We start from the raw sequence: 10,156 nt of genomic DNA, 5'->3' as shown, positions 1-10,156 counted from the left end.
GGTAGCTCGACTCTTAAGGTGCAGCTTTATTCGTGAGGCAAAATACCCGGTCTGGGTCGCCAATCCTGTTTTGGTCCCGAAGCCCAACGGGAAGTGGCAGACCTGCATCGACTTTTCTTATTTGAATAAAGCCTGCCCCAAAGATTGCTTCCCCTTGCCAAGAATTGACCAACTGGTAGTTTCCACTGCAGGGAACGAGCTTATGTCCGTCATGGATGCATACTCGAGCTATAATCAGATCGCCATGAATCCTGCGGATCAGGAACACACTAGCTTCATGACCCCAACTAACGTTTGTTATTACAAGGTCAAGCCCTTCGAGCTGAAGAATGCATGAGCTACATACCAGAGATTGGTCAACAAGATGTTTGCTAATCAGATCGGGAAAAACATGGAAGTGTATGTTGACGACATGTTGGTCAAGTAGAAAACTGTCGATAACCATGTCCCTAATCTGAAGGAATGTTTTAAGATTTTAAGACAGTACGGTATGAGGCTGAATCCCCAAACGTGTACCTTCGTGGTTGCGTCTGGAAAATTTCTGGGTTTCATAGTCAACACCAGAGGAATAGAGGTGAACACTGATAAAATCAGGTCGCTGCTCGAGATGCCATCACCCCAGTTGTGAAAAGACATCCAAAGTCTAACAGGAAGGGTGGTAGCCCTTAATCGATTCATTTCCAAATCAACTGACAAGTGTTTGCCTTTCTATAACCTGCTTCGGGGAAATAAAAAATTTGAGTGGACCGATGAGTGTGAGCATGCTTTCCTCGACCTAAAAGCACATTTAGCTGAGCCACCCGTGTTATCTAAGCCAACAGCAGGAGAGCCTCTTTTTATTTACCTAGCTGTAACGGAAGATGCGGCCGCGCCATGCTGGTTCGTGAGGAGGACCGGTCTCAGAAGCCGGTCTACGACATTAGCAAGAGGCTTCTTGGAGCCGAGTGTAGATATCTGATGATGGAAAAGATGGGGTTCTACCTTATCACGACCTCTAGAAAGCTTAGGTCGTACTTCCAATTCCATTCAATCCACGTCATAACCGATCAACCTTTAAGGCAGGTTTTGCAGAAACCTGAGGCATCAGGGGGTCTTTTGAAGTGGGCTATCGAGCTCAGCCAATTCGAGATACTGTACGTGTCATGAACTGCGATCAAAAGCCAAGCTCTGGCTGATTTTGTAGCAGAGTGCATAGGATTCCAAGAGGAACCAGTGGAAGAACCGGTACGAGCCTCGAGGAAAGTCTACGTGGACGGTTCGTCTAACGAGAACAGATCCGAAGCTGGAGTCATTTTGATATCCCCGGTGGGGTATCGTTTCCACTCCGCGTTGCGGTTCAGATTCGAAGCATCCAACAACAAGGCCAAGTGCGAAGATTTATTGGCTGGGGTAAGGGTGTCCCAGGAGCTGAAGGCCAGCTCCATCCAGTGCCATAGCGATTCCCAGCTCGTGGTAAATGAGGTATTAGGAGAATACCAAGTGCGGGGAACCAAGATGGCAACCTACCTGGCCAAGGTAAAAGAGGGGTTGTCCACATTTAAGCATAGCCTAGTTGAACAAATACCTCAGGAGCATAATGCCAATGCTAACGCCTTAGCAAAGCTCGCCACGTCCGGGGAGGCCGAAACCTTGGGCCTGGTACCGGTGGAATTCTTTGAAAGGCCAAGCATAGAGGAAACCAGGAGGGAGGTCGAGATGGTCGACGCCAGGCCGACCTGGATGACTCCCATAGTCGAGTACCTCACAACAGGAAAGTTACCTGAAGAGCGAAACGACATGAGGAAGATACTTTACCAAGCTCCGAGGTATACAATGGTAGACGGGACATTGTACCGGTGTGGTCTTTCTTTACCTCTTCTGTGGTGTGTTCTGCTAGGCAAAGCAAAAACTATTCTGCAGGAGATGCATGAAGGATTTTGTGGGGATCACGCTGGGGGGCAAAACCTGGCCTTGAAGATATTAAGGCAAGGATATTATTGGCTCACTCTATCAAAGGACTCGATTTCTTATGTCCAAAAGTGCGACAGGTGCCAGCGGTTCGCCAGGGTCGCCCGAGCCCCTCCAGTCGAGCTGAAGATGATCTCGTCCCCGTGGCCATTCGCAGTCTGGGGAATTGATTTAGTTGGTGCCCTGCCCAAGGGAAAAGGAGGAGTTCGCTATGCGGTGGTGGCTATTGACTACTTCACGAAATGGGCAGAATCGGAGCCCCTGGCGACGATTACATCAAAGAGGGTCCTCGATTTTGTGGTTTAGAATAATTTTTGCCGATTCGGGCTGCCAAAGAAGATCGTGTCAGATAACGAAACCCAATTCGATAGCGACCTCTTCACCAAATTCTGCGAGAGGCACGACATAATTAAAAGTTTTTCCTCTGTGGCCTACCCCCAGGCTAATGGACAGGTCGAGGCTGTGAACAAGACACTAAAAGCAAGCCTTAAGAAGAGGTTGGATGAAGCCAAGGTTATTTGGCCTGAACAGCTCCCCCAGGTCCTATGGTCGTACTGGACCTCGCACCGAACTTCGACGGGTCACACTCCTTTCTCCGTGACTTTCGGGAGCGAGGCCATCCTTCCTGTCGAAACAAAGATAGCCTTGCATAGAGTCTAGGAGTTTGACCAAGACTAGAACGACAAATTGCTCAGCGCGTCCCTCGACCTAATTGATGAAAGGTGAGAAGCTTCGTAGCTGTAGCTCGCACATTATCAACAAAAGATCACTTGTTATTTCAACTCAAAGGTCAAGAGACGCATCTTTAACTTAGGTGACCTGGTGCTCCGAAGAATCTTCTTAGCCAGTAAGGATCCCAAGGACGAAGTTTTGGGACCAAACTGGGAAGGACCTTATCAGATAATAGAGGTTGTGAAGGAAGGGACCTTTAAGCTAGCTCGACCTAATGGAGAAGCAGTCCCACGGACATGGAACGCCATGCACCTAAAGAAATATTATCAATAGTCATACTTTTGTAAGGGTTAATTATGAAAGCCACCTTGTTTTATTAAAAAATGAGAAGTACTTTTGTATATCGTTGTATGTTTCTGTGTGCGGATAGTGTTAGACAAGCGTATTCCAAGTAACCAAGAAAGATCCCTTTCTATTTACTTGGGGGGCATATATCCTGGATACAACCAGGTCCCGAAACTTAGAAGTTAGTTAAATTGACTAACTAGTATTTTTCCTAAAGAGCACGAGGTGTCGATAAAACTAACGCGAACTAAGGTTTTAAATAAATGTCCTGGATACAACCAGGTCCCGAAACTTAGAAGTTAGTTAAATTGACTGACCAGTGTTTTTCCTAAAGAGTACGAGGTGCCGATAAAACTAACGCGAACTAAGTTTTTAAATAAATTTCATGGATACAACCAGGTCACGAAACTTAGAAGTTAGTTAAATTGACTAACCAGTGTTTTTCCTAAAGAGCACGAGCTGTCGATAAAACTAACGCGAACTAAGTTTTTAAATAAATGTCCTGGATACAACCAGGTCCCGAAACTTAGATGTTAGTTAAATTGACTGACCATTGTTTTTCCTAAAGAGCACGAGGTGCCGATAAAACTAACGCGAACTAAGTTTTTAAATAAATGTCCTGGATACAACCAGGTCCCGAAACTTAGAAGTTAGTTAAATTGACTAACCAGTGTTTTTCCTAAAGAGCACGAGGTGTCGATAAAACTAACGCGAACTAAGTTTTTAAATAAATGTCCTGGATACAACCAGGTCCCGAAACTTAGAAGTTAGTTAAATTGATTAATTCAGTGTTTTTCCTAAAGAACACAAGGTGTCGATAAAACTAGCGCAAACTAAGTTTTTAAATAAATATCCTAGAAACAACCAGGTCTCGAAGTTTAGAAGTTAGTTAAATTGATTAATTTAGTGATTTTCCTAAAGAACACGGGGTGTCGATAAAACTAACGCGAACTACGCTTTTTAAAAATTAATGTCCTAGACATAACCAGGTCCTAGAACTTAGAAGTTGGTTAAAATTGACTGGCAATGCTTTGTAGTTTCGAAGAAAAAGTCAATAAACTAACGCAAACTAGGATTTTATCAATCACATCATATTAAAAAGAAAAATAAATGATGAAAATCAGGGTAACTGAAATCAATTGTCTCGAGGAGGAAAAACCTCGTGATAAATTATTACAGATAAATAAAAAAAAAAAAAAAAAATACAAAAAGTGCAAGGCCACCCTAGGTCGCTCCGACGAGGTCACCCCCTCAGTCTCTTACTCGCTAGCAGCGGAAGTCTCCCAAGTCTCAGAGGCGGCTCCTGTTGAAGACGGGCTTTGAACTTCGCAAGGAATGGCTCCCACACCTCGGGTGCCAAAAAGGAGAAGTCGCCATCCGGGTTGAAGGCCCAGCAATGGTAGAGCATGCCCTCCAGGGAGGAGTTCGAAGACGCCCTCTCTGCCACGGTGGCAGCCTCGGCCTCCTCAAGCTCGGTCTTCGCAGCGGCCAAGGCGAATTGTGCAGCCTTTTCACTCTCTTTGGCAGCCGTCAGAGCAACCTTGGCGCTTTGCTCTTGTTGTTGGGCAGACGCGAGAGGGGCCTGAGCAGTCTGGAACTCGCCCCTGATCTCGTCAATCCTAGCCCTGGACTGAGCTATGCTGCAATGTAGAGCCAAAGCCGCCTGCAAAGACATAGATAGTAAGGCACGTGCTGGGAAGAAAGCAAAGAAATTTAACTAAGTAAACTTACTGTGAGGGTCATCCCCAGCGAAGACTCCATGACATTCTCGGGGCTCCTCGTCTCGATCTCCCTCAAGTCCCTCGGGGTGGCATTGTAATAATGCTCCACCGTATAGCTCGCGGTCTCATAAACCGTCCCTCGGAAGGCCTCGGGGATTTTCTGCAGAGCCTGGGTGTTAACCGGGATGCGCATGGTGGGAGTGGGAACTGGCGGGCCTCCAGCTGGTGCCTCCTGTTCCCGAGTAGGGGATGGAGGTCGCGGGGGAGGTGGGGGCATGTTCTCTGTGGCTGCAGGGACCTAGCCCCTCCCCTTGGCGGGAGACTTGGAGGTGGTCCCGGAAGGAGGAGTCTTCTTGGCCAGATGGGGATTCTTGACCAGTGACTCGAACGATCCGGAGGGAGGATTCCCCCCCAGGAAGATGGATCGCAGGATGCTGTCTCCGAGCTGTGCCATCTCTTCGCCTGAAACAAAAAGAAGGGAACGTTAGTATACATGTAAGGTTACTTTATTACAAGAAAAATCTAAAGGTGTATTGAAAAGGTCCTACCCTCCGAGCTAGAGGAGGAATCTATTGCCACGACCTCCGGCCTTGGAGCTTCTATGGGGGAGTCTAAGTTTATTACTTCACGGATGAGAGGGGGCTCTGGGTCCAGATCCGCCTCAGGACTGGACTCCTCTACATATTGCCTAATCCCTAGAGTGACTACACCCTCCAGAAGGGAGGGCCACGACCTAAGGTTGGTCCTGTACTCCTCAAAGAAGGCCGACCTAAAGGACAGGGTGTTGTCTACTACTACAGTGCCCTTAGGACGGCCCATATCATGGTGCAACACTAGTTGATCTACACACTGGAGTAGGGTTATGTTAAGGTATGGGTCATCTCGATGACGATGTACGAGCTGGCTTGGTTTAAACCTAGCAAGCATTAGGTCTGCGGTAGCCCTGTCTAAGTCCCTAAACAGGTATGGGTTACCTTAGCCAGAGGGGCCGGCTGCTGCCCCCGACTGAACCCAATCCACGTCGAGGCCCTGAGCAGCGTCGGGAGCCCCCCTTCGTCGCACGAGCAGCACCTCGTCTTCTTTGTCCTGCTTGTCACCGTCCGCGGTGTCACGGGCCGGCTATTTGGGTACTCCAACTAGACGGAATGTGCGGCACTTGCAGACTCTTCAAGCTAGCAAGTTAGCCTACAACACACACCTACAGGCAAACAAACCCAGCGGTTAGCCACATATACATCTCGGACATGCAACGGGCAATAACAAAGTATGAGCAAGCACAAAGCAAGTCATTCCTAGGAACGTCCACACAACACAAAGCACACAACGAGGCAAGTGGCACATAAGCAAACAAGTAACACATAAGCAACAAAGAAGCACACAGGGGCAAGTATGGATAAATGTTATTTCATTAATATATAGCCTTGATAGGGCGAGGGAGTACACAGCTTTGGCCCCTATCTGTTGATGGCCATGGTTCTTCCCTAAGTCACCAGGTCACCTCCCCCTAAGGAGCCTTCTAGGGAAATAAAGTCTTCCCAGGAACATATATGATTTTTGTCTGGGAGACATATGCAATATTACAAAACTGCCACTACCCTATCCCATGAGGTTGCTTGGTGCAAGACTTGACTAATGATCAAGCACCAAGGCATGCTCATTTACAAAACGGCCCCATGTGGGTGTGCCAAAGGGGCAGCACGCCACACTCTCCCCCACTCAATCCTTCGGCGTCCTCGACAAAGTAGCTTGTAGATCTTCAATCTTCTGCGTGAGCTTCTTCAAGTCTTCCGCCCTTTCGCAACTGATCTCGTCATCTGCGAGCCCCTTCCATTTTACCAGATATTCTTTATGCTTTTTACGGTCAATGGTGACCGTCCTTTCCGCCAGGATTTCTTCAGGTTGATGCTTGCTCCTTGGCTGAACGATGACTCCTCCTCTGGTTGACTGGTTACACTTTGGATTTGCTGGAACTTCATGATACAGCTTCAAGTTGCTGACATGAAGGACCGGGTGTATCTTCATCCAAGCTGGTAGGTCGACTTTGTAGGAAGTTAGGCCAAATTTTGAGATGATTGAGACTGGACCCTCGTATTTGCGAACGAGTCTGATGTCTTTGTACCCTCAGAATCTCAACTGTTTGGGCCTCAGCTTGATTAACACTAAGTCACCTGCTTTGAACTCCAGTGGTCTGCGCTTCTGATCTGCCCACTTCTTCATTCTTCTTGATGCTTTTTCTAAATAAGCTCGAGCAATCTCTGTCGTTTTCTTCCAGTCTTTCGTGAAGTGAAAGGCTCACGGGTTTCGACCGTGATATTCATCCACTGTGTTGGGCAACAGTGGTTGCTGTCCATTAACAACTTCAAAAGGGCTCTTATTCGATGAAGAACTCTTTTGAGAGTTGAAGCAAAATTGAGCTACATCGAGTAGTTGCAGCCAATTCTTCTGATTGGCATTGACAAAGTGGCGCAAGTACTCCTCCAACATCCTGTTGAATCTTTCTATCTGCCCATCTTTCTGCGGATGGTAGCTCGAGGAAATGTTCAGTTATGACCCCAAGAGGTTGAATAGTTCGGACCAACAGGTCCCAGTGAATCTTCCATCTCGGTCACTAACGATGTTCTGGGGCACTCCCCAATATTTGACAATATGCTTGAAAAATTGTTTGGCTGTCTCTTCTGCCGAATAGTACTTCAACACTGGGATGAATGTTGCGTACTTCGAGAATCTATCCACGACCACCAAGATTGCACTTAAATCCCCTGTCTTCGGAAGACTGGTGATAAAGTCAAGCGACACACTTTCCCATGGTCGGCTTGGGACTCGCAAAGGCTCCAACAAACCTGGTGTCTTGTTCCTATCGACCTTGTCTTGCTGACAGACGAGACAGGTCTTGGTGTACTCCACTACATCATCTCGCATTTGTGGCCAGTAGTACCCCTGCTTCAAGAGTGTGTGGGTTCTCTGCCACCCTCGATGACCTGCCCACAGGGTGTCATGACACTCGCTTAGTAATGTCCTTCGCAAATCTCCAGCTTTCGAAACATACAAGTGCCCCCCTTTAGCCCACAGAAGATCATCCTCCACCCATAACTGGCGAGTCTTGCCTTCTTTTACGAGCTTCAGGATGGTCCTGACCACTGGGTCTTTCTCCAGGTTTTCTTTGATGTGTTCCTTGAGTGGAGTGTTCACCACGCTAGCCGAAAAAATAGCCAAGATCTTTAGAGTCGCTAACTCCGCTTTGCGACTCAAGGCGTCAGCTGCCTGGTTCAAGCTTCCGGCCCTGTGCTCAAAACGGAAGTTGAATTCCGCCACAAACTCCTGCCATCGAGCCTACTTAGGGGTCAGTTTCGGCTGAGTAAGGAAATGACTCACAGCTGCATTATCCGTCTTCACTACGAACTTTGACCCCAGCAAGTAATGCCTCCACACTCGCAAGCAATGTATAACTGCAAGGAGCTCCTTCTCCTGGGCAGTATACCTCCTCTCAGCTTCAGACAGCTTGCGGCTCTCATATGCGACCGGGTGGTCTTCTTGTACTAGTACCCCTCCCAGAGCATAATCTGATGCATCTGTCTGTACTTCGAAGGGCTTGCTAATAGTTGGCAAGGCAAGAACAGGATCCTTCATCATGGCTTCTTTCAAACTCCTAAATGCTTCAGCACACTTGTCAGTCCACGCCCAAATCACACCCTTTTTCAAAAGCTCGGTCAAGGGTGTCGCACTTCTTGAGTAGCCGTCCACAAATCATCTATAGTAGTTGGCTAGGCCCAAGAAGGAGCGGAGTTCTTTCACGTTTATGGGGGCTTTCCATTCCTGGATTGCCCTCACCTTCTCCAGATCCATACGAATACGACCACGTTCCACCACGTGGCCTAAGAACTTGATGCTCTCCTGTGCAAACGAGAATTTCTCTCGCTTCACATATAGCTGGTTCTCTCTCAACTTCTGAAACACTTGAGCCAAGTGTTCTTGATGCTCTTCAATCATGGTGCTATAAACCACGATATCATCCAAGTACACCACCACGAACTTATCTAGATACTCGTGGAATACTTGGTTCATAAGTGTACAGAAAGTAGCAGGTGCATTTGTTAACCCAAACATCATTACTCGAAACTCAAATGCTCCGTAACGAGTAACACATGTTGTCTTTGGTTCATCCCCATCTGCAATCCTCACCTGATAGTAGCCCGATCTCAAGTCCAACTTTGTGAAGTATTTGGCTCCACTTAGCTGGTCGAACAAATCAGTGATCAAAGGGATGGGGTAGGTGTTGCGAACTGTCACCTTGTTGAGAGCCCTATATTCGATGCACAGTCTCAAGCTCCCATCGTGCTTCTTCTGGAATAGCACAGGGGCGCCAAATGGCGCCTTCGACGGTCTGATGAAGCATGCCTCCAATAACTCTTTTAATTGCTTCCTCAATTCTTCTAGTTCAGGGGGTGCCATTCTGTATGGCGCTTTTGTTGGAGGTTTCGCTCCAGGCACCAGCTCTATCTGGTGATCAATCCCCATCTTTGGTGGCAAGGCTTTGGGGAGTTTATCTAGCATCACGTCCCCATACATCTTTAAGACCCTCGTAATTTCTAGTGGAACGATTTCTTCCACTACTTCTTCGAACACGGTGGGTACAGCTACATAAGTGGGCTCCTGCTTCTTCACACCTTTCTTGAACTGTAAATCTGATAGGAGCTTCACACAAGGGGGTGGTTTCACCTTTGCAGGCACCATGGACGGAGTCTCTCCCATTATGAGTAAGCTTCCAGTGGCAGGAATTGGAATGACACCTTTCTCGGTTAGAAAGTCCATTCCCAAAACTACATTGAAGTCGTCCATATGGAAGACCACCAAGTCAGTTTGCCCATCCCACGTGTCGATTCTCACTTTTACCCCTTTAGCCACGCCAGATGTGGTCAAGGCTTTGGAGTTGACCACTTTCATGCGGCCTGCATCTTTCTCCAGCTTCAGTCCCAGTCGCTTTGCTTCAAGTTCAGAGATGAAGTTGTGGGTGGCGCCAGTATCAATCATCACGCTTTTGGCAAGCTTGCCATTGATAGTGGCATCCACGAACATTAGCCCTTTCCCCAGGGTCTTCTTCCCTTTCTCGCCATGCTTCTTGAGAGCATTCAACAGGCGGACAGCGCCCTTGTGCGCGTACTCTTCGTCTTCCTCTTCTCCTTCGCCCTGTTGTTCTTGGCTAATGAGGGCATTCAGCTGGCCCCTGTAAGGGCAAACTGCCAACTTATGTGGGCCTTTGCAAAGCCAACAAGCTAGCAGCTTCTTCCCTGCAGCAGCATCTGTCCCACTGGAAGAATTGGACTCAACTGTCCTCTTCTCTCCCCCACTCTTACCCGACCAGGACTTCCCAGACTTCTTACTCCCAGCGCTACTTGAGCTGGTTGGAGGAGTAGCCCTTTTCGGCAGGCTGCTCTCCGGAGTGTAATCTGTTAAACATTCGGCAGCAGCTTGAG

At 47.8% G+C, this 10,156-nt stretch overlaps 1 protein-coding gene across 1 annotated transcript; it reads right to left on the bottom strand.

The window, feature by feature from the left end:
• Window positions 1-3,852: 3,852 nt before the first annotated feature.
• Window positions 3,853-5,131, bottom strand: LOC133804833 (uncharacterized). The gene is made up of 2 exons (XM_062242957.1): window positions 4,696-5,131; window positions 3,853-4,627 (listed from the first exon to the last, which is right to left on the bottom strand). Exons 1-2 carry the CDS (start codon window positions 4,960-4,962, stop codon window positions 4,208-4,210), a joined length of 687 nt encoding a protein of 228 aa, XP_062098941.1. The 5' UTR covers window positions 4,963-5,131; the 3' UTR covers window positions 3,853-4,207.
• Window positions 5,132-10,156: the final 5,025 nt, after the last annotated feature.

This window comes from Humulus lupulus, chromosome X (genome assembly GCF_963169125.1).
Source record: "Humulus lupulus chromosome X, drHumLupu1.1, whole genome shotgun sequence".
In the NCBI taxonomy this organism is placed as follows: Eukaryota; Viridiplantae; Streptophyta; class Magnoliopsida; order Rosales; family Cannabaceae; genus Humulus; species Humulus lupulus.
Note: the sequence above shows the minus strand (reverse complement) of the source record. Positions and strands in the feature narration are given on the sequence as shown.